Source organism: Chlamydotis macqueenii, chromosome 17 (genome assembly GCF_036417535.1).
Source record: "Chlamydotis macqueenii isolate bChlMac1 chromosome 17, bChlMac1.mat, whole genome shotgun sequence".
In the NCBI taxonomy this organism is placed as follows: Eukaryota; Metazoa; Chordata; class Aves; order Otidiformes; family Otididae; genus Chlamydotis; species Chlamydotis macqueenii.
The window spans coordinates 1,492,945-1,515,474 of record NC_141572.1 but is presented as its reverse complement, the minus strand read 5'-3'; the positions used below and the strand labels follow the sequence as shown (position 1 = coordinate 1,515,474).

The following is a 22,530-nucleotide window of genomic DNA, read 5'->3' as shown; positions in this document are numbered from 1 at the left end:
CCCTGCCAGTCGTGCGGGGGGGGTCCCCAAGCCCCAGGAGGGACCCCAGGAGCAACAGGGCGCCCCGAGGGTCCCAAGCAGCTCCCCCGTGCCACGGCTGCGCGCTGACATTTCCTCTCTCGCTGACCCTTTTTCTGTTCTCTCTGTTATCTCAAATAATGTCACTGCCTTTTCAGCATCTATTCACCGGAGCAGAAAGAAGCCACTGCTGACACAGATTTTCTAAAAAAATAATGCCATCTGTGCGCGGCAGGGGCCGGGCAGCGCCCAGCCGGCCCCCATGCTCAGCGAGCGGCACGGTGTCAGGTCAGGGCGAACGGGAGAGCCCCTCGGGGTGGTGAGAGACAGCCCAGTGCCGCCCCACGCAGCAGGCGGGGAAGGAAAATAAAGATTTTTTCAAAAGATTTTTCTATATGAAGCACTTTTCCCTTTTGCTGGCCTGAAATGCTGGTGTTCCCCAGCTATCGCTGGGTCCCACAGCGGCCGAAAGCCCCCCCCATATCCCCCAGCCAGGTCACTCACAGCCCCTCGCTCGCCCGCGCCAGCCAGGCCAGGGCAGCCGGCACGTTCCCCAAGGCCTTGACGCATCTTTTTCTGCGAAAGGATGGAGCGCAGCTTCCCCTCGCGGCTCCTGTGCTGGCTGTTGGAGGCAAACCCGAGATCGTTAGTCTTTCTGCAAAGCTCATCATGTGAAAAGCGAAGCTCAAGAAAAATTAGCCAAATTACCAGGCTAATCCTTCAGCAGTAATCGCTGCTCTGCTGCGCATCTGTAAAAACGAGACAGGAGAGAGGAGCCGGGGCAGCGCGGAGGGGAAAGCACTCCTGTGTTTGGTGCAACCGAAGAGGTGGTTGCCGTACGAAAGCTGGGCTCAGGTGCGTGCCGAAGGCCCCCGCGGTTCCCACGGCGCGCGTAACGAAGCCCCTGCGACACCTCTGATGGAGCCGGAGAGGAGAACACAGGAAGGAGGGAGTGGACCCTCCCCTGCGCGCGGATGATGCGAAATCCACGCTTACTTCTAACTCGGGCGGTTCTGGTCCCCGCGGCGCAGGGACAGAGGAGCTGGGCTCCGGCAAAGCCCCGGCGTCAGGGCGGGCACCGTCCTGCCCAGCAGCGCTCCCACTGCCCCCCATCGCCCCGGGACAGGGGCGGCGCAGAGCCGGGCCCTGCCCGCAGTGGAGTCTCCCGGATTCCATCTCGGGGATGGGGCAGCTGCTGCCACAAACCCTCCCGCAGCCTGGGAACATCGCCCATCCCGGCTCCGGCTGGGAGCAGAGCAGGACCAGCAGAGGCTGGAGGAAACCTCCGGAGGCGGCCGGAACCTTCCCAGGAAGGGCAGCTTGCACCCACGGAGCGTGCCCCAACGGCGATTTAAATCACCAATTTTCATCAGGATTTAAACCAGCAAATCAGAATTTTAATTCCGTTTCCCCCCGTAACCCCCAGCACTCGTACCGTGACCGCGAGGCCGTCTTCCAAGGAGCGCAGCTCATGAGGATCAGCCCCCGACATGTCGTTTTGAAGCGAAGTTTCTCCGCGTGGAACTTGGCATTTCTTTGTGCGAACCGGGAGAAACTACAGACACATTTAACGGGGAGAGAGCCAACACGCTTCCAGATACTCACATTGATTACGCTGTATTAGAAAGCGGTAAATTATTTATCAGGCTTCCTGACTTGTGATTAGTGTAAAGCCGTTCTTGGATGCAAATTGGAATTGTAATTAGACATGTAGAAAGCCAGCCGCCGAAACCTGTTTTTACTGAAGCAGTGTAAGGTACTTTTTCCCTTTTGTATCCGGCATAATTATCAAAGAACACTTTGCACATAAAAACCCATCAATTTATTAAAACCAGAGACAGTTTTACGTCTGATCAGTGAGCCAAAGCTGGTCATCACCATGCCTGGATTTCAGAGCTAGGACACCTCAGCTTCCCACACTTCATTTTTTTTATTTATTTTTTTTTTATTCCCGCACTAGGAGAGGAAGGCAAGGACCCCCACACCTCTGCCCATTTGAATGAAGCGCTACTTGAACAGAGCTACATTTAAAAAAACCCAACAAAAATAAATCCCAGACAAACAAAACAACGACAAAATCTTTGGCAGGTACAGAAGAGACCACAGCCACGAAGGGTCACAGTTCAGCCCCTCCAGCCGCCCTGGGTTCGGACACTGACCCGCCAGTTCCCTTCAGCTCCACAGGACAGCTCATCACAAGTTCAAAAGTGAAAACCGCACTGACATTGGCATAGTGAGTTAAAACGCATTTAGGTTTCACAGTTTGCCAATTGCAAGTTATGGTCAGCTTTTTAAGAGGAATTTTTTTATTAACTTAAAAACAACTACTTCCAACTAAACCCCATTTCTCTGTCCCTGACCCCTCCCACCCACAGCGCCCCTCGCCCTGTCAGCGGCACATTTCACACATCCAACAATGGGACACGCGAGAGATCCCCGCACGAGTACCACAACGAGGAATTTTAAGACGGCGCCCTTGCCTGCGGGCATCCCCCTTGCAGGTGACAGCTGCTGTCTGAACCAGACCCCGAGCGTGCGAACAGAAACCAGTTCAGCTACAGGGCGCCAGGCTGAGATTACAGGAAAAGAGTGAAAACTGTGCTATTTTCATTAGAAATGCATTGTTTCTTTCATTTTCATTGACCAACTCTTGGTTAGTAGCAGGCAAGAGCTGTATTTAAAGGTTTTCTCTCCACTGTGAATTGCAGTCCAGGAGAAACGGAAACCCCAGTGACGAGCTCCGAGCTGCCAAGCTGCTTTTCACCCAAAACCGTCCCAGCGCTCCGCACATCCACCTTGCCAGCCTCGCCGCCCGCCCTCGCGGGACGCCAGGGAAGAGGGAAGCGACACCACGTGCACCTGAAGCAGCAGAACCCAGCCAAGTGCCATCATCCGCGCTGGAATCCAGCCAGGCCCCTCTCCTCCTGCCCCCAGGGATTAGCACAGCTGTTGAGCACGGGAATTCAAAACAGGATTTCGAGAGCCTGGGTCACGCTCACACCAGCTCAAGCGCGAGCAGTCGCTCCCACGTCATCGTAGCCCCCACTCCCAGCGACACCAGGCCCAAAGTCAGCTCCGCACCCACGTCTAGAGGTCCACAGCCACAAAGGAGAGCGGGAGAGAAGTTTCCAGGCACCAGGGCACGCACAGCTATCGCTCCCAGGACGCGGTGCCAAGGGCTCCGTCTTGCCAGAGGCGGCTTAACTCTCGGAGAGCGCGTGCAGCACTTCGGCGTTTAGCGACGAGGCGGAGTGCAGGGTCACCCCGGGGGCCCCGATATTGGTTTCCCAGCACTCGAATCCACAGGCACATAAGTCTCGCTTGGCTGCTTCCACGGCCAGCGGGGAGGTGTCTGCCAAGAGGAAGGCAAGAGCTGCCAGTTAGTCAGCCAGGCCACCGCAGGGAGACCGACACAGGACGCCGCACGCTTAAACACGACCTCCCTGGGGCAGGGCCAATGCCCCAGAGATCTGACGCAGGCAAACGAACGCACCGGATCGCCCCCGTCTGAAACACGGCAAACCCCGCTGCCAGCCGCTCTGCTAGACACCGCCCCACGCTCCTGACCCGGCTCCACATCCCATCGCAGCTGCACGAGGGCAGCGTACCCCTCCACTTCCAAACCTGACCCCACCGGCAGCGCCGCGCGGAACGGGGGAAGCAGAGGGTTACTGACCTGGTCTCAGCAGCGTGATGCCACAGCCGCCCCCGCCAGCCCCAGTCAGCTTGCTGTGCAGGCCGTGGGACGCCGTCACCCGGCACAGCCGGTCCAGGGAGGGATGGCCGACTCCGATCACGTTTAAGTGGTGCTGGTTTATATCAAACAGTTCCTAAAAGCAGCCGCACACAGAGCAGATGAGCACGCGTGGCGAGAAAGGCTCTTCATAGGTGTGGCTGCCTCCCCAGCGGGGTTCAGGGGAGCTGCCCTGCCCTCCCAGCCACCCCACTTCCGCAGGGATTTGGCCCTCAGCAGGTCTCAGGGCGCAGCAGCACTGGGCAGCAAGGTCAAGGCCAGGGTCTGAACCCCGGGCTGCTCATCTGTCCCTGTCCCCGTCATGACTTGTGGTGCCGCTGCCCACCGTGGCGACACGGTACAACAGCTCCCGGCCCTCTCGAGAAAACCCTCATCACCGCGAGCTGCCAGCGGGTATCCACTTCAGGTGCTAAAGCAGAGCTGCCCGACGCCTCCCGACAGCTCCACCTCTCCCCTGTCACAAGAGCGTTGGGCAGGAGGCCGTGCAAGCCCCGTCGCCGGCTGCGGGAAGGGCGCTACGCCAGCGGCTCTCATTCCTGGCTGTCACCCTACCCTGCTCTGCAACCCATCCAACATGGCCAAATCCAGGGGACTCCTGGCTCAGGCAAGTCCGAGATGGCGTCGCTGGAGAGGCGATGTGGAGTTACCCCGCCTCGCTTGCACTGCGCGGCACTCCCCCCTCCTCGCGGGCAGGGCCCGGGCTGCCAGCCAAGGGGCCTCTCACCAGCACCACGCTGGGAATCTGGCGCCCAGCTCAAGTGGGGTCGAGAAGGTCCTCCCTTCGGGGGAGAGCGGCACAAGCCGCTCTCCAAGCACGGCTGCCCTCCAAGCAGAGCTGCAAGCGCACCTCTGGCATGCTGTCCCTGCCAGCCACAAACCCCACTGCTTCTGGAGGAAGCTGCCGTGGCAGCGGAGTCCAAACGGCCCCAGGGGTGGACAACGCCACAGAGAGGTGGGAGTTACAGCTTCTCTCCCCCCAGTACAAGAGGTGAGGAATCAAGGAACAGAGGGAAGGGCTTGGCCGCACTCAGAGCGGGCCTGGAGCAGGGCCAGGAGCTGACACCAGCCCCCCAGGCACCGCAGTGCCCTCCCAGCGCCATCAGGGGCGGAAGCTCTTTCTCAGTAACGCTGGTCTGACACCACGACTCGATCATCTCCCTGGCCTGTGGGGCTGTTCCCACCGCTGTCGCAGAAAGCGTCACAAGCGGGGAGCCAGCTGAGACAGCACCAGCCCCAGAGACGCTCCCTAACAGGAGCCCCGTGTTCCCTCCTCCAGCCGGTGCCACCGAGCGTTTCCGAGCCGGAAGGGATGCTGCGCACAGGGAGCGGCGGGAGCCACGCTACAGCGTGGCAGGTGCCAGTCACATCGGCTCTGCGGGGGTCCCCTGCCAGCACCACGCAGGAGGGGACGATGCAGAAATAATCCCTCTCTCCCCCTCCAGAGCATTTCTGTGCTGCGTTTACACAAACGCGGGGAGACGAATTAGCCAGTGGCATGCAGAGGTTCTGCGCTGGGCTGGACAGGTCCATCCAGAGGCCTCTTTGTGCCCGAGCGAGGGCACAGCACTGCCTGCGGTGATCCAAGACACCTGTCATATCCCGATCCCAAATCTACAGCTTATGATGCACTAGACCTGTCCCAGAGCTGCAATTTCAGAAACAGCCAAATATCTATATATATGCTGCATACCATCAACCGCGCCTCTGTGGGCAATTCCAGCCTCTGTGGGCAACACCAGACTGGAGACAGAAACCTGCTCACTGCAGAGCCGTTTCCTGGGCGTCTTACACGAGGCTGCTTCGGCATCTTTCACGTCAGGATCTCAAAAAGCACACTTCAAGTTGTCCCTCCTTTTCCCTGTCTCCCCTTGTTTCCAGTAGTCTGAGCAATAGTGCGTTACAGTGGAGGGAAACGTCTGAAGGAAGGAATCCGGATGCCGGAAAGGAACTGCACCACCAGTACCAAATGGTTCTTGACGGTCCAAGCCACCTGGCACCCAGGACCAGGCCAGGTTTGCCTCAGCCGGGACACCGCCACACATCCTCACCCCACGGTTGCGTGCAGCGGTGTTAGAGTGCTCTCAACACTGCAAAAAACTTCTTCCACTTGGAAGCGAGCTTCCCCCACTACAGCAGCCTCTCTGACCCAACAAAGCCAAGACAAACGCAGATCTTTGTAAGCACCTCATGCATCAACGTCAGGGCAGCTCTGGGCACAACTCTGTCTGTTATTTTTCAGAGCCAGGATGAGCGTGGAGCAACGGGAGCTGGCTCGTAACCAGTCCCTCGCAAACCAGTGGCTGCTGGGCTCTCTGCTCTTCGCTCCAGCCCTGCCAGTGACAGAGCAGTTGCTTCACAGACAGCTACTGCCAGAACGAGCGCGGCTGGCCCGCAGCGCAGGGAGGCAGTGTCTCGGCCTGAACTCACTTCATGTTTCTTAGCAAAGGGCAACAAAAGCTCCAGAGCTACAGGTGCACAAAGCACCAGGCCCATTCCCTCCCTCCCTGCGCACCGCTGCGGAGAGACAGCAGCAGCGTTTTCTGTCCCTTGGCTCCAGGAAGGGCATTAAAAGCAGCGCACACAGACCACGGTTTCGCTCGGAACTGAACATTTCCTGCTATCAAATTTTTTTCTTAGACCTAATGTTCTTTAAATGACATTTTGATGTTCAACAGTAACAGTGTCTAAAAATACTGGCGAACAAGCCCCTTACCTCCAGCACAGGGTAATAGTCCGGTGATGGATTTGCAGGCATCGCTTCCAGAACACTTCGGCACTCCTGAGAAATTGCATCGATGGAGTCCAGCACCGGGTTCATTATAGCAGGGAACTGAGGAGGGGGGAAGGTAAGATGTGAGACGACTGCTCGCTAGGCTTCCGACACCACTGTGATAAAACCAGCCCCAGCCTCTTTGAGCTGGACAATTCCTCACTCCATTTGGGGCTACTCATGGAAGCCCCCTCTGCAGGGCAGCGCAACCCTAAGTTGCTCCCACCAGCAGAAACTGGAAGAGAGGGAAACAGGCAGACTGGTGATTTTTGTAGCAAGCCCTGTTAGAGCTGGAGAGCAGGAGGAGACAAGCTGAAATCTCATTCCCCGGGCTGCTGGGTGTCAGCTGATAGCAGGCAGGAATACAGCGGTCACAGGAGGGATCTGCCAAGAGATCTCCCGAAGAGATGTGAGCTCGTGAGGTTTATCTCCCCACCCTGCCCCAGCACACATTTCCATCCCTGTGACCGCGTAGGTGCTGTACCTTCAGGATCTTCTCCTTGACACCAGCCACCAGAACCTTGGTGCTTCGAGGGACTTTTGTATTGGTCAGCAAGATCCTCAGCGTCGGCACCCTGGGAACAAGAGACGCCTCCTCACCTCTCTCCTTCAGTCCCCCAGCAGCTCCCAAGGCCCAGACACAGTCCCTTTGGCCCCAAAAGGCCTATTTGAGCAAGACATCCAAGTTAGGGAGTCCCATTAGTTTTAAAATAGTTAAGCAGGTGCTTAAGTGCTGGCTGGGTTCAGGCTTGTTCCCCTTAGCCACAAGGAACAACCGTACAAGCGCTATAAATAGGACTATAACGTATTTACCGAAATCCACGTTTTTCAGGCGAAATTTTTCCTTTGAAATACTATCTGTGAGACTAGCCAGCAGTAGCCATTAACTGCTAATCGAGCAATTTCATGCCCTGTGAAAGATTTTAATGGAGTCAGATTATACTCCGTTGGTAGGAGGCAGGAGGAACATGCAGGACCTGGAATCGCCTCTGCCGCTTGGATTTCACGCAGCCCTGCCACCAGGTAAGCAAAACCTCCCCCCTCCCCGCAATGTCATTTGCTGCCAGAAGCAGATCCGCTCCTGCTGCCCATAACGCCACGAAATTAATATTGATCCTCCGTGCCGCGTTCATCTAATGTCAGATAATGACCAAACATTTCATTGTTCCCATCCGCGCCAAACCACGAGAACGCTCAAGCTGCCCGCACCCACGCCACGATCCAGCTACACAGCCCTTCCGCCGGGCCGTTAGCGATCGCCCATCGATCTCATGCCCCACCAGACCACTCAATGCCGCTTCGACATGTTCCTCCCACCGCACATAAGCGTTATTTTTAAACTCAAATGTTACCTCTTCAACGGTGCGATTTTTCCCGATTGGTATCTCAGGGCTCCACCTAAAGTAGAACACACGCATTGTCTCAGCACACAGCCGGCAGAGAGATAACACAGCGGCGTAAAAGACAGAAGGTCTTTCATCTTCAGAACCTCACCCAGAGCACATGACAGTAATTGCAAGAAACACCCGCTAAATGAACCATGCTCCCAGACAGCATGAATCTGCCTAACCCCGCCGACTTCATGAGAGGCTCTGGCCAGACGGAGTTAACCCACCGCCTTTCCCTTTGCTCTCCAGTGCTTCAGGATCACGTTAAATATTTTTTTAAAGGCCAAGAGTTTGGCCAGCATTAAATCTTTATTGAAAAAGAAAAATAAAAAGAATCAAGCAGTGATTTCCCGGGGCAGAGCCAAGCACACAGATTTCAGACCGGACTGGATGTGCACACTCATGGCGGCGGCCGCCCTCCAGCACGGAATGTCATTGTCCAGAAGGAATGTCTCACTTGGCTCCTACTTCTACAGAGACATTGCGATTAGGTCTCATTAGAAAGATGATTAAAAGTCTCCAAGGACACGTCCAAAACACTTGCAAGTCTCTGCTAATTGAAACTAAATGACAGCTGTCCAACTGCGTTATCCCCGGGACAGGATTAGGCTCTCTGCTCACGCCAGAGCGTTCAAACATCAGTCATTCCCAACAAGGTCTCTGCCCCGCGGCACTGGCCTGGGGGACACAGATCTCTGGTGTCACTGCAGCGAGGCCCCAGCAGCCCAGCTGGCTCCAGTCCCAGCTTACAGACAGGGTGAACCAAGACAGAACAGGATTCCCTCTACCCCGGTCCAAACGAGGACCTGAATTTGGGAGCTTCTGGTCCCTCAGTGCAGCGAGGCAACCTGCTCCACCTGGTGTCCCTGCAGCAATCCCAGCCAAGCCTTACCATCTGCAGAAATGCAACCTGAGGCACCTGCTCCACACCCTTCCAGAGCTGATGCACACTCTGCAGCGGAGAACAGAAACGTGGCTGCTGCTCTGCCACCCCCTCAGCACCCACATCCCGCGCCGGCGAGCGAACGGACACGTACCCCAGGTGCCAACGGCATTGTCCACACCCGAGGGATTGCCATGGATCACGCGCTCCCCCTGGAAGGCCCAGCTGTTAATCAGAGTCAGCTCTTCTTCTGTCCACCTGGAAGGCAAGGAAATGACTCGATACACAAGCGGAACCAGCACATACCGAGTGACAGAGCAGCACCAGAGGCTGGAGGAGATACAAAAGCAGCGGGAACCACACAAGGCACCCAGTTGCTGTGGGAAGCCCCCGCACCTCAAACCCCCTCTGTGCACAGCATTCTTTTGGCAGAGAGCAGGCACCGCTGCTTACAGCGCCTAACTGGCACGCGGCGCTTTCCTGCACAGCGGCGTGTAGAGACACAGCCAGCCCCGTGAGGGGAACCGGCGCTGCTCCACGGACACAGACAGCACGAAGGGCACAACTGCTCCCCAGCGCTCCCGCTGCGGGCCAGCGGCGAGGGAGGGAGCTGATTCTGGGGGAAGACTCGAGCCCTGACCTAGCAAAGATCAAATTTAAAGTGAACACAAGCCCAGACCTACCCCCGCCTCCCCGACACAGCGCGTTACCACACATCTTGGCCCGAGATCCAGCCTACCAACAGGCAGCACGCTGTATTTACAGGCGCAGAAGGCACAACGTGAGGAGAGAACAGTAAAAGTTGCATTTCACACATGCAGCTTCAGCCTCTAACTGCCAGCTGCTCAGCTGCAGCAGCCTCACAATTTGTGTCCTAAGGCGTGGTTAGAGCTGATTTGCCACCCCCAGCAAAGACTTTGGTTTGTAGGGATTAGCTCCTAACACTTCACCCCGCGCCAGGTGCTGGCACTTAGAGCACAGAAGGGAACCAAATGTAGACCCAGAAGGTGTTATGCTAAAAACACAAAGGCAGGTCTCTGTTGTCTTTAAAGCAGTCTCAGAAACTGGCAAGCGCTTTGAGAGTTTAACTGCTGGCACAGAGAGTTTGGGGGGGGTCAGGCTCAGCAAGGACCAAGGCCTCTGACTGAACACACTAATTAACGGGCTGCAGCAACACAAAAAGCAAACGCAGAGCTGCCAGTGGCAGAGCAGTTGCTGGCTGCGACTTCACTGTGATTCCACCACAGCCTCTCAGAACCCCCCCGCTCTGGGCCTCCTTTGCAAGGCACGCGCCCACACCCCAGAACTCACCAGCCTATTTCAAACCCGCTCCACGCTGAAGGACAATCTCAAACCTCGGCACCCCGAGAGAAGCACGATGCCCACGGAAGCCAGCTAGCCCTCCTGTGTCCTGCTGTAACACACCTGAACTCACACAGGCACACAAATACTCCTCTGACCCTCTCCCGGAACAGACCCCGCAGCCTAGACACAGAGCACGCGTCCCAAACGGCCCGATGCGTGGTGGTACAAGATATCCCAGCACCACCGGTGCTCTGCAGAGATCAGAGCTGGTGTTTGGCACAGCGAGAATGAGCACTCAACGGGTTTTTAGAATACGGGGCCCAGAACAGGTAAGACATGATGGAGCTGAGGCACAATCAAGGATTTTGGAAAAGCATCACATAGTCTTACACCGAATAACGAGAGCGGTCACAGCCCAAGAAGGCAAGGACGTAGTTCTGAGAGCCACGTGCTGTCTGGAAGTTGCTTCTGTTAACTCCCCCCTTCCCCAGGCCTCAGCTGAACATCTCTATCCGTCTCCACGCACCTTTCATTTCACTTGCCAATATTCAATCTGTGAGGCATTCAGGAAAACAGCTCACACCACCGCTACTCAAAATAGAAGCGCAGTTTGCTGTAAACCACTTGTTTTTAATCCTCTTTGAGAGGCTGCGATTCTTCTCTGCGCTGCAGTCATTATATCACGCTGTTCTTTTCTTGCGACGTTAAGCAAAAACCTTCTGAAGTCTGACACCCCCATCTCTCACTTACCCCTCTGCCTGCCAGATGGAAGGAAAAAAAAAATGATGCTGTATTCAAGCTGAAGCTGAGACACGCAAGCAGGGAATGAAGACATCCTCGCTGCTCACGGCTTGGTTTGGAACCAGCCTTTCATTTCTCACGCCGTGCGACTATTTGGGAGACTTGTCTGAGCACAGCGTACGAACCGCTCCCTCCGCCCCACCAACGTGTTTCTGGGTCGGGCTGCAAACTGTTTTTTGAAGCAGAGCACAGTCACCCCCTCTCGCTGTCTCGCTTTCAGTCCCACACAGAATCCTCCGAAGCCAACCATAAAAGGTTGCACCTGGCACCGAAGGAACAACAGAGGGTTCTGCTGCTCCAGCTGCAATACAAATCTGTAAACAGACCAGTTTTTCAAGACCGAACTCCAAGGGAAAGCAACCCAAGGGCAGAAGGAAACAAACTCCCTTTCACCAGCCACTGATGAAGGGGAAACTCAGGCAGGAGACCAGGAGGAAATAAACCACATGCAGAAAAAAAAAAAAGTCATGTGAAAATGCAGAAAAACCAAAGGATCCTCAGCTCCTTAAGGACTTGCAGCGAAACCTGAAGATGTTCAGGAACAGAGAGGAAATAGAGGTTAAAAAAAATTAGCCACATTAAAGCGTGCATTTTACTTGCTTGGCAAAATAAAGCCTTTTGTTTCCCCACCACCACCCCCAAGGGAAATGGTGCAAGTTTTACCAAATCTCCGCATTCAGTTGCCTTTATCAGGAGAAGTGAACTGTAAACACATGATTTACAGGTCGGAGCCCCGGCACAGGGCACATCTCTGCTGCTGGGACACAGGGCAGCAAGAGAAGAGGGAAGGAAAGGAGCTGGGCTCGGGCTGCCGCTGCTGAGGCCGCAGCCATAGCCCAGGAGCTGACCAGAGAGAGGCGCCAGTGCCTGAACTGGTGCAGGCAAAAGGAGGGACAGGGGCAGAGCGAGCAGAGCTGCCCCAGGCCGTGCATCAGAGGCAGGGAGGGTCCCATGCTTACCTGGCTGAGGACTCTCCCTCCTTCAGGGGGCACGAGATGGCTCCGCACGCCGTCAGCAGGGCTGCTGCCAAGCAAACGGCATAGGCGGCGCTTGAACCCAGCCCAGCTCCCGTGGGCAGCTCCGACCACACCAGTATGTCCACGCTGGGAACATCTCTGAAATACAAACGCACGGGATATAACACAACCACCATCTCGAGACAACATTTCCCAGGCAAAAGATGCCAATTAGTACCAATCACAGGACAAGCTGGTTGAAAACTGGCAGCGTCAGCACGCGTCCGACACGCACGGGCTTCGTGAGTGCTGGGTTAGCGCCGTGGAGTAGCCTCGCTAAGCCATTGTGCTGGAACAAAGCCTTGCTGAATTGGATCTGCGATTAGCACAGCTTGTCAAGCTGCTAGCAGGGGCACTCGGTAACTAAACACTTGAGCAGCACCACAAAGAGACCCTTCAAAGACTGCTGTAAACACGACTTTAAACATACTTCTAAATAAAGCACAAATATCCCAAACCCACCGCACTGTTACATCCCACCCGAGCGACAAGCTGATGGGGGAGGTGAAATACGCCCACGCGCCCCTTTCCTGCACTGAATGCACCCAGGTTGTGTTACAGACCCTAACGTCAAGCCCAGGAGCTCTGCACCGGCTGGTGAGTGACGTGAACTACGAACTGACGGCTTCAGAGCAGGCTGATAACAGCCCCGGCGCTATCACCAAGCAACTCGGAGGCTGCCAAGCAAAACGCGATGCAGCTACACATCAGAGCCCTTTAATCTTTGATTCCTTTGCTACGAATATTGAAGTCCAGTTCTGAGTTGGTTTAAAACACCAAGCGGTGCTGCACCCGACATTGCTGACCCAGTAACTTACACTGGTACCACCAGCAGCGTTGGTCAAGCTCAGGAACCGAACCAGCCCTAAGCCGCAGCTACCCCAAGTTCTCGTATTTTTAGGGGGACTCAGCCCACAAGAGGGATGAGACCTGGCTCAATGAGTTCACAGCTCATTTCTCCGGCAGCGTCGCCAGCCTAAGCCGGGATGAAACGAGCTGCCTGCTGGCGGCAGGAACGTCTGTGTCTGCTGCTGCTGGCTGCGCAGGAAGGGCGGGACGAGCTGCTCTGACTGGGGCACCTCAAAGCTAGACGCTTAATGAGAGCAGAGGACTCCCAGCCCACCCGCCTGGGGCACCCCACCCACCAAACAGCTCGCTCTGAAGGGTGCCACCTGAGGTGCCCAGAACCCGCGTGAAGGGAGATTCCTCACAATTTCTTATTTTGCCTCCAAGGTTTGGTTTCTTCCTGTGACCTCGCAGAAGCGATTAACAGTGAACAACGTTAAACACAGCATGTTTATTTTAGGGCAGGAAGACAGCCTTACCCGTACTTAGCCGAAATAGCCAGGCACAGATACAGAAAGGCAAGAGTAGCAAGGCTCTCGGGAGCTGAGGCTCCGGCAGCAACTCCGGCAAACTCTTTCAGTGCATCCAGCTGCTCTGCGCTGGGGGACTTAGATTCATCAAAGTCAGCTATGGGAGCAAGCAGTGGAGAATTTAAACACTTAGAAACCAGGGAACTGCTAAACTTGAAAGCAGTATTTACCAGAACAACATCTCCTGTTACAGTAGGCAGGAACAGACTGAGCCAAGTTCATATTTCACCTATAAACCTTCTGAGGATTCATGATAAAATAAATGAAAATCTCCATCAGCCACTCTGAAAACCCAGCGCTTCCGCGCTCCACACCTGCGCTGCATTACAGCAACTGTCTCCTTGCCTACACCTCCCAGTGCACCCATCCATCACTACCCAGAACTTGGCAAGGCACAAACTCTTCATTAGAGAACGCCGACGTTTTGACGTGCTGCACACGAGTCTGCACTCCAAACGGCCAGGAGCAGGCGTCGGTGTAAGAGAAGCTTTGGTCAGTGCTGAGAGGGGTTACCAACGCTCTAAGCAGACTTTGTTCTGCTTTCTGCTAAGCAAATGGTGCCCATAAGGACCACAGGAGTTAACGCCAGGTCCTCCCGAGGGAAATCTGCCAGTCAGGGGCTCCACCCAGCACAAGATGCTGTCAAAATTCCAGTGAGGGCTGGCATGGGGAAAAAAAGGCAGGAAAACAGGTCCTGTATCCCCACCTTCCCCAGGAGCCCTCAGCTCAGACCAGCTTCAGAAGGACTTCTTTTTTCGTCCCCCCATCAGCAATACACCTGGATGCAGCCCCTGTCTGGCTCCTGTACGTAACGACAGCGCTGCCTGAGCCGCAGCAGCGCTAGAACAAGCCGCTGGGAACCAGAAACAGGAGGACGCAGCCAGGGCAGGAGCCAGTCACGGACACCAGAGCACCAGGCCGGTCACAAGCGGCACAGGGAGGGAGCGCGGGCGCCTGGGCCGGGAGCGTGCGGGTACACCTCAGCTAAACACGCGCTGAGCGCGGTCAGAGGCAAGGAGGCCCAGCGAGGCGCTGCGGGGAACACAGACCACCCGGCGGGGCCCCAGCACTGTCACCCCGCGGGGGTCCCGGCGGGACCGAGGGCCCCACGCCAGGCGGGGGCAGCGGCTTCCTCCTCCCAGCGCTTGCCTGCAAACTGCTCCCGCAGGGCCCGGAGGCGGGGGGTGTCCCAGCTCCTCAGGACGCCGACGCCGGGCAGCCGGACGCGCAGCCGGCCCTCGCCGCAGGGCCGCAGGCGGAGGAAGGTCCTCAGGTCCAGGGCCACGGCCAAGGCCACCTGCGGGCGAGGAGGCAGCGGCGTCAGGGGAGGCGAGCGGAGCCCCGGGAGGCCCGCGGCGGCGGCAGGCCCCTTACCTTGCCGTGCACCACCGCGTGCTCCCCGTGCAGGATCACCTTCCCCGGGGCCGACAGCACCAGGCCCCGCTCCCACATCTCCCGCACCGCCTCGGCTGCCCGGCTCCGACCGCACGGAGCGACAGCCCCGCTCACCAATAGGAGCCGCGCCCTGCCCCGCCCTCTTCTCCCCCCAGCCAATAGCCGGGATGTCCTTGGAGGCGGGACTTCGGGAAAGCCAATCGAAAGGCGTCAGCGCGGAGTGGCGCGGCGCTGGGGTGACAGCGAAGGGAGGAACGGCGGCCGCGGAGGGTCAAGGGGCAGCCGCCAGGGGCTACGGTGGCCGGGAGGGATGATGCTGCTGCTGCGGCGAGCGGCGGCGTGGGGCCTGCGGGGGCAGCTGGGGCGGCGGCAGCGGAGCGGGGCGGGCAGGTGAGGGGCGGATGGGGCCGGGGGGACCGGGCCGGGTAGGGCCCAGCGCCCCCTCTCACGGCCTGTGCCTCCGCAGCCCCGACGGCGGCGGCCCCCCCACCGACCGCAGCGACCGGACCCCGAGGATCTACACGAGGACGGGGGACGCAGGTAGGGCCCGGTGCGGGGGGCACGGAGGGAGCGCGGGGCGGAGCCCGGCCCGACCCCCGCGGCTCCGCTGCGCCGGGCCCGGCCCCTGAGCGCCTCCCCGCTTCGCAAGGCTTCTCCAGCACCTTCACCGGGGAGCGGAGGCCGAAGGGCGACCGGATCTTCGAAGCCCTGGGAGCCACGGACGAACTGAGCTCGGCCATCGGGTAACGCCCTGCCCCGGGACCCTCTCCCGCTGTGCCGGAGGCTCCCCGTGCTCTGCGGGGAGCTGTGGCCCCGGGCGGGCCGAACCCGGGCCCTCCGCGCGCACAGAGGCCTGGCGACGCCGGCCCGATGCCCTTCTGCGGGGTCTCTGGGCGCCCTGCTCTGTTGGGAGCTGCGCTGCCGGCCCGGAGGGCGAGCAAACTTCTGAGAGCTGCGCTGACAAAACAGCCACGAGCGCCCGCGTTTTCCGCACGGAAAAACACCTATGCACAATCACGGGGATTTCTTCATTTCTAGCTAACTCAGCCTTTTTTTTTTTTTTTTTTTTTTTTTTTTTTTAACCTAGGCTTGCTGGCGAGTTTAGCAGTGAAAAGGGCCACACGTTTGTTGAACAGCTTCACAAAGTGAGTATTAACGGCAATCCTCGCCCGTCTGTGCTATTGAAATGCGTTCTTAAACTCCTTGATTTTAGACACAGTGCTCCCACTGACACACAGGAATTTAATACATGTGATATCAAAATAAATAAATACTTAAGACTCTGACCCTTCATTACTCTCCAAGAAATAAATCTCTTTAACCAAGAAGGAAACTGGTAGGTCAGGTGATTAGTTATGGGCAAACGTGTCTCTAGATTTATTCCGACCTGTTACTGCTCGCGGCCGTGCACAGGAGTCGTGTTGTCACACAGCCTCGGGTTTGAGATCGGGGCAACGTCACCGCGCGGGCACGATGGTGAGAGACAGCGCCCGCCTTGCCCGTTTGTGGGTTTTGCTAATTAGCTTCACCGTGCACGAGAACGCAGAAGGAGCTAATCGGGGATTTTAAAAAGCTTTACCCTGGGCTGGGGAGATGTCCCTCTTGGAAGCGGACGTGGCGTCAGGCCAGCGCTGCCTGCAGCCGTTTGTCCCTGCCTTTCTTCCAGAGGTTACTGGTCCGGTGTCCTACCAGCACAGGGATTATGTGAATGCTCCCCAGTCTGCTTTCCGCAAAGTCAGCCAGGGTGGTTTAATGTGCCAGTGAAAACAAGTACATGCGCTAATCTGGCTTCTCATAAAGCAATTAGGGAGCACTTATCTGATCCCCCCTGCCAGCAGGCTGGGGGATGATGAACAACAAGGGCAGGATCTTCTTTAATCAGCACAACCAGCTGTCACCTCCCAGAGCTTGCTGCTTGTACCGGAGCACCAAAGGCTGGTTAATGAAAGCGCTTCTTATTTTTGTCCCGATTGCCACATCTAGGTCCAGTGTATGCTGCAGGATGTGGGTTCCAACATCGCGACGCCCCTCTCCTCAGCCCGGGAGGCTCACTTAAGTAAGCCCCGCGCCACCTTTCCCGGGATAACGGTTCTTCAGTCGCAGCTGTCCTCCTAGACTGGCGCTGTTGTGGTCTGTGGTAGCCAGAGCTGCGCCGGGGCCGCTCCCAGTGCGCGTACAGGTGCTGAAGGAAGTCGCGCGCGGTCCCACAAGCCGCTGCGTTTGCGTGACTCACGCCACGTCAGCTGGCCTGAGGCGCTGCCCCAGCACGGACACCCAGCCCCGGCTGCTGAATGGGGAGCCAGCCCTGCTCTAGCAGGAGGATATTTTTTGGGATGCTTTCTCAGGAATTACTGACCCAAGAAATAGGAAAGTAGAGCTCTATCTGTAGACTGAATCACTTCTGCATTTCTTCTAGTTGCTGCTTCTTTTCCCTCTGTAGAACGAACATCTTTTAGTGACAAGCCGGTTCTGGAGCTGGAGCAGTGGATCGACAGTTACTCAGAGCAGCTTCCTCCGCTCAGAGCTTTCATCTTGCCAGTAGGTACTGCTTGTGCCTCTCGCTGCCTGGGGAAGGCTCGCTCCGTTCGGGTAAATCTGCTCTACCACGTGCCGTGGGAAAACGGCTTGGGAGGCTGTTATTTGCACGGACAAACACTGAAAGAAAAGCAGAGAGAAAGACTTGGTCGAGTTAAATTTCCACATCCTACTGCGTTCAGATATCCCTTCCCGTACCAGAGGGTTCAGTTGCGTGCGTGTGTGAGATGCGATAAGCTTTGCCGCAGTCACACAATAAGGTGGATGCTGTATCTGTTGTTAGCAGACACTGATGCGCTGTTTCATTGTTGTTCCAGTCAGGGGGGAAAAGCAGCGCTGCTCTCCATTTTTCCCGAGCTGTCTGCCGCAGAGCTGAAAGGTGGTGAGTGTTGGCTGCAGCGTAACAGGATAAAATTGATAAAAGGTGATCAGTATGCTACAACGAGAGCAAATCGCTGCGGTCGGAGCAGTCAGCCGTAGCTGAATTGCACTCGGCTGGAGCTTGAGTCGAGCTTCGTATGTTTGCACTAGTCGCATTCCAGGAGTGCAGTCAGCAAAAAGCGTGTCTCTCTTCCCTCCCCTGAGCTGGCTCACCCGAGAACTTCAGAAAGAACAGACAGGTTTATGTTGAGATGCAGCTATGTGCTCAGCTCATACCTGGTTTGCTGAGTGTCTTTGTAGCCTAGCACACGTGGAAACTGGCGCGCTGGCAGGTGTGAGAGCCAGGGAAGGTTTTAGGTTCTACACCTACCCTGTCCCACTTCTCTACTGGAGATGAAAACTCCCCTGGTAAGGTTCCCAGAAGAAAACTCCGGTCTGCTTTTTATGTAAATCGCTTCCACACAAAGTCTTTTGTGTTAGCCCCAACCTGCTTATCAGCAGTTCTGAGTTGCTGGGGGTTCTTCGCAGAAGCTGCTGATGTGCAGGAAGTTTTTGTGGATGTGCTCTGCTGCCAGGATCGCTAGTCTGACAAGATACACTGGAGCAGCCTGATCTTAAAAAAAGTTAACATCGCAGTCAGTGGTTTCTTGTCAAAAGCAAGCTAGAAAGAGGGCTGTACACCAGTCAGAAGGCAAGGAATGGCTCTGTTCCCTCAACAAAAGAAGGGTCCCTGTTTACTTGCAGAAAGGGAGAATGATCCTGCAAACTGCTCCCGTTGTTCAGTGATACCCACTGACGAGTCTCCTTCAGAGGAGCGGAGCTGCAGTCCTCCGGAACAGTTACAAAAAATAGTTGCATCGTGTGGCCACCACAGATTCCTCTCGGGGTAGTAAGCGGTGTTCAGAGGTGTGTGGGGAGTCAGAACAGGGACTCGGGTGGGGCTGGGGAGCAAAGGTTGGAGCTCCAGCAAATCGCAGGCCTTTGTGCATTCAGAGCTAGAGAGTTAAATACATAAAAATTTTCCTTTTCTTTTTCTAGCGTGGTTCCTTTAGTACAAGCAGGGGAAGCAGATCCAAATGTGGCCAAATATTTAAACAGGTAAAAAAAAGAAAATCCCCAAACCCTTACTCTGTACTGCTGAAGTGTGCCTGGTGGTGTTCCCTTAGTCTTGGGATGAAACCGTGGGCTTTTACCTCTGAAGCAGCTTCCCTTCTAGAATAAGATATTTTAAGTTTCAGCAAGCAGCTTGTTAAAAAGTATTCTTGCAAGGCCTGTATGTTTGCAGACACTGCTGTGGTGCTGAGGGAGCACTCGGCTTTCTTGTTGAAAGCCATTTTGGAAAGCGCTTCTCGTGTGGGCTCACTTTGCCTGCTGTTCTGCTGTAGTCAAATGTGCTTTGCTCTGTAGTTGGGCGTTGCTGGATACAAACACACCTCACGTGAGAAGTGGTTTCACTGCTTTTCCCTTGGTTTCCAGACTGAGCGACTACCTCTTCGTTTTGGCACGTTACGCTGCAATGAAGGAAGGGAAGGAAGAGAAGATCTATATAAAACCTGAGCCATAACCGGGAGCTGGAATGTCTGTTTCCTTAATCATGGGAAGATAAATATAGCAGACTGCTTTCCCTCATCAAGGAAGGGAAAGACAACAAGCCTGGAACTGGAAATGTGAGCTGCCAAGAACTTCCGGCTTAAATAACAACAAGGGCCTTGTTTGTAAACACTGTGAGGAACAGAGCTGTTCTGTTCCCCGAGCCTTGTCCAGATCTCCCTTTTATAACGCCGCGGTGATGGTGTCAGCCCTACTGTTTGCCCTCGGTTGGAGCTGAGGCAGGAGACTTCAGAGAACCGCAGCTGACTTCTGGAGGCGTCTGCATTTCCCGGGGCAGTGGCAGGTGCTTTGGAAAGGCTTTGACAGGACTCTGAGGAATGAAGAAGAGAAAACAATCAGCTTCTCTTTGTAAGCCATAACACGTGTCCAGAACAGCAAGTGTGTAGAGATTCAGGAACTCTGTCCACAAGCTTTGAAATAATAAATGTGATTTACTTGTACCAAAGGGCCCTTAACTGTCACACTTTAATACTGAGCCCAGCGTGTTTTTCTTTTTTAAGTTGCTTTCAATCCATCAGCCCTGGCTGAAGCTGCGCTGCGTTAGATTTACAGGAACGCACGAAGCATTCTTTGGCTCTGGCTGCCTCTCTGTGTGCGCGTGAAGAATGTCTGTGTGCTGGCAATCCAGTGCATCCTCTGCCAGGAAAGGGGCTCACCCAGGACAGAGGGGCTAAAGGAAGAAGGCCAAATCCTACAGGTCATGTGCAGACACGATTCTGTGATTCCAAGGGAATCACCACGATCGCAGGTCACAGTAGTGCTACAAAGAAGAAAGACGTCAAATTCCAGCTTCCTGGTGGGCCGAACGCTGCCAAAACCCATACTCTGTGTAAAAAAGTGCATTACAGCCAGCTGAATGAGGCAACACCTCGCTGCCCACGCTGCAGAGAGAATACAGACAATTACAGTTTTAATTTAATTACTTAAGTCCAGGCCACTTACAGCTTGGAAGTATAATTGGGAAGAATACACATCAGACAGGGAGGCTTAAGTTTTCCCGTCCTCGCAGCACCAGGGAAACCTGCGGGCTGCGAGGCGACTACGCACATCAGGAGTGCTTGTCCTGCGCTAAGGGTGTCGCTTTTAGCGGGGGGAGCTTTTCAGTCGGTCACGCAGCTTCCTCTCTTCCATTACTTAAGTAGAAACAACCTTAAACTTGCTTCCCAAAAGAGTCTCCGGCTTTTGTGGTAACTTTTTAATCAGAGTGGGGTCAGCGCTAATAGATACCGCTGTCTCATTACTCACTCTTTTTTTTTTTTTTTTAAACAGATATTTCATGGCTATTGTTCATGCACATTTTTCACAGAGTAATTCTCCCAGCCTCAGCCTGTACCGCATCCCAGTGACAAATGCTCTTGGTCTGGGCTGTACCGTCGGCTGCAGTGGCACATCAGACATTTTCTCAATGCCTGCCCCAGACAGGCCATCCAGTTTTATGATGGCTCTCTCTCACTGATCACTGTTGAACCTTAAGAATTTAGAGGCTTTTCAAGTTTAATTGAATAAAATTCTTTGCAATATAAATTCTTCATGAATGCTATATAAATCAGCTGTGGCATGGATTTATAGTATTTTCTTCCTTTCCAGCTGGGGGGAAGAAATCTCACTACTGTTTTGGGACCAAGCTAGTATTGTTTTGATTGTAAGGAGAAATAAATTTAGTCACTGCACTTTAACATGATGTAGAGATTAAATTTATTAGGGTGCACTCAGCTTCCAGCTGCCCCCCTCTCCCTGTGCAATTGTTTCCGCGGGGCTGAGGCAGAGGGGGGCCGGTGGCTGCGGTGACCCTGTTGTTTCAGTTAAGCACTTGCGGAGGGCCAGGCCTTGAATTTAGGAGCGAGTGCAGATCAGGCTGAGCGTGGTCCCAGGCTCATGGGCTGCTGCAGCTCAGCAGAGCTCCGCCGGGGCCGCGCTCGGCCCTTTGAGAGTTCACAGGGCGCAGGGCTTGCCCTCTGCCTCACCACCTCATCATACAGCACTCGGCTGCGTAAAAGGGAGCTTTCTGCCCCAAACGCTGTGCCCAAGGTACGCAGGGACGCTGCCGGCCATTAAGCTGCAGCAAGGCTCGGGTGCTCGGGCCCCAGCGCGCCCTCCGCACCGGTCTGGGAGCAGAGGCCAGGGGTGAGGGGATGCTGGGGCTGAAGCAGGGACCTTGTGCACAGAGTTCAGCGAAGAATTCTGGCGTGGCCGAGCTGGCGTCTGCCAGCGATGAAGGAGCAGCATGCAGTAACGCATGAGAGCCTGGCGAGACAGCAGGCGGGAGGGCAAGAAGGAGTGAAGCATCGCTAAAATGAAATACAGGCTTTAAAACAAATAAAGCTCCGTTGCTCTGGGTCAGCATCTGTTTTTCCAAGTCCTTTGTCCCCACCCAGCAAATCCGGCCGCGCAGCATAGGGATTCCAGTGCCTGCACCTCATCAATATAACGGGAGGAAGGCAGATGCTTTGTCCGTGCTGCCGTATGCGGAGCCCAGATACATTCCTGCCTAGCAGGGTTCCTTATTTATGATTACGTTGGAGCTGCCAGCACAGACATATGTTGCTAAGGGTCGTTTATTCTTGTTTGTAAAATGTATGGCTGCTCCTAGCTCACACACTGTCAAAACTGGAAGAACTGGCCCCAAAATCTCTTGCTGCATGATTGGATCAGACGCCTGTACATCTGTTAACGCTGTAGGAGCTGTGAAATGAAATAAGTTTCACTATAACTCAAGCACCTCTATTACCGCCACAACGTGTAAGCAGCAGAGCCGGCTGCTGCTCTTGCAGAAATGACACAAACATACATTTTGCCAAGCTGTATGTAAATTTACACAAGGCAGCATTTCTGCTGCTAACGCACAGAAGGAAGGACAAGCACACATGCGCTCCCACCTTGACAGGACGCCCTGGCCCCCCCAGCCTGGGGCTTGGCCTGGCACTGCCTCTGAAGGGCGAGTTTTGGGGTGCACGGCCCCAGCAATGGGGAGCCAGCAGCAGTCCCGCACTCCTCTCAGGCTGGAGGATCAGAAGGGACCACATCTGCCATCAGGTCAAGTCCTCCACAGTCGCAGGCCCCCGAAATACGCATTCTGCCTGGAAGGGGTCAAAGAAAACCCCCCCCCACCCGAACAGCTCGTGCTACAGCAAGGTCAGACCTGGCTAGAAAAGGGCAGGCGTGCAGTTAAGGCATCTGGGGGGAAGAGCCACCACCCCCGCTTCAGTCAGAAGGAAACTCAGCCCCTTTTTGGTGAGGAAAGGGCTGTCTTGGTCCCACAGCTCTACTGCCGCTGCAATCGGGCAGAAAGTGCCCACC

The 22,530-nt window shown here is 55.5% G+C and overlaps 2 protein-coding genes across 2 annotated transcripts; one reads left to right on the top strand and one right to left on the bottom strand.

The window, feature by feature from the left end:
* Positions 1–1,731: 1,731 nt before the first annotated feature.
* MVK (mevalonate kinase) lies at positions 1,732–14,812 on the bottom strand. Its single transcript, XM_086761602.1, has 10 exons — positions 14,686–14,812; positions 14,461–14,608; positions 13,261–13,408; positions 11,879–12,034; positions 8,968–9,071; positions 7,895–7,940; positions 7,027–7,117; positions 6,486–6,602; positions 3,695–3,848; positions 1,732–3,370 (listed from the first exon to the last, which is right to left on the bottom strand). The coding sequence occupies exons 1-10, from the start codon at positions 14,761–14,763 to the stop codon at positions 3,219–3,221; spliced, it is 1,194 nt and encodes a 397-aa protein (XP_086617728.1). The 5' UTR covers positions 14,764–14,812; the 3' UTR covers positions 1,732–3,218.
* Positions 14,813–14,981: 169 nt separating this feature from the next.
* MMAB (metabolism of cobalamin associated B) lies at positions 14,982–19,702 on the top strand. Its single transcript, XM_086761821.1, has 9 exons — positions 14,982–15,096; positions 15,173–15,246; positions 15,356–15,449; positions 15,794–15,851; positions 16,690–16,762; positions 17,147–17,244; positions 17,559–17,623; positions 18,661–18,720; positions 19,099–19,702. Exons 1-9 carry the CDS (start codon positions 15,017–15,019, stop codon positions 19,184–19,186), a joined length of 690 nt encoding a protein of 229 aa, XP_086617947.1. The 5' UTR covers positions 14,982–15,016; the 3' UTR covers positions 19,187–19,702.
* Positions 19,703–22,530: the final 2,828 nt, after the last annotated feature.

Excerpts from the sequence above, each read along its gene's own strand:
- MVK (XM_086761602.1), bottom strand. The coding sequence starts at position 14,763 with ATGTGGGAGCGGGGCCTGGTGCTGTCGGCCCCGGGGAAGGTGATCCTG. Across the intron at positions 13,409-14,460 it reads CCTGCGGGAGCAGTTTGCAG|CTGACTTTGATGAATCTAAG; the intron begins GCAAGCGCTGGG and ends TTGCTCCCATAG. Across the intron at positions 12,035-13,260 it reads GCTATTTCGGCTAAGTACGG|AGATGTTCCCAGCGTGGACA; the intron begins GTAAGGCTGTCT and ends TTTGTATTTCAG.
- MMAB (XM_086761821.1), top strand. The coding sequence starts at position 15,017 with ATGATGCTGCTGCTGCGGCGAGCGGCGGCGTGGGGCCTGCGGGGGCAG. Across the intron at positions 15,450-15,793 it reads GAACTGAGCTCGGCCATCGG|GCTTGCTGGCGAGTTTAGCA; the intron begins GTAACGCCCTGC and ends TTTTTAACCTAG. Across the intron at positions 17,624-18,660 it reads TGCCGCAGAGCTGAAAGGTG|CGTGGTTCCTTTAGTACAAG; the intron begins GTGAGTGTTGGC and ends TTCTTTTTCTAG.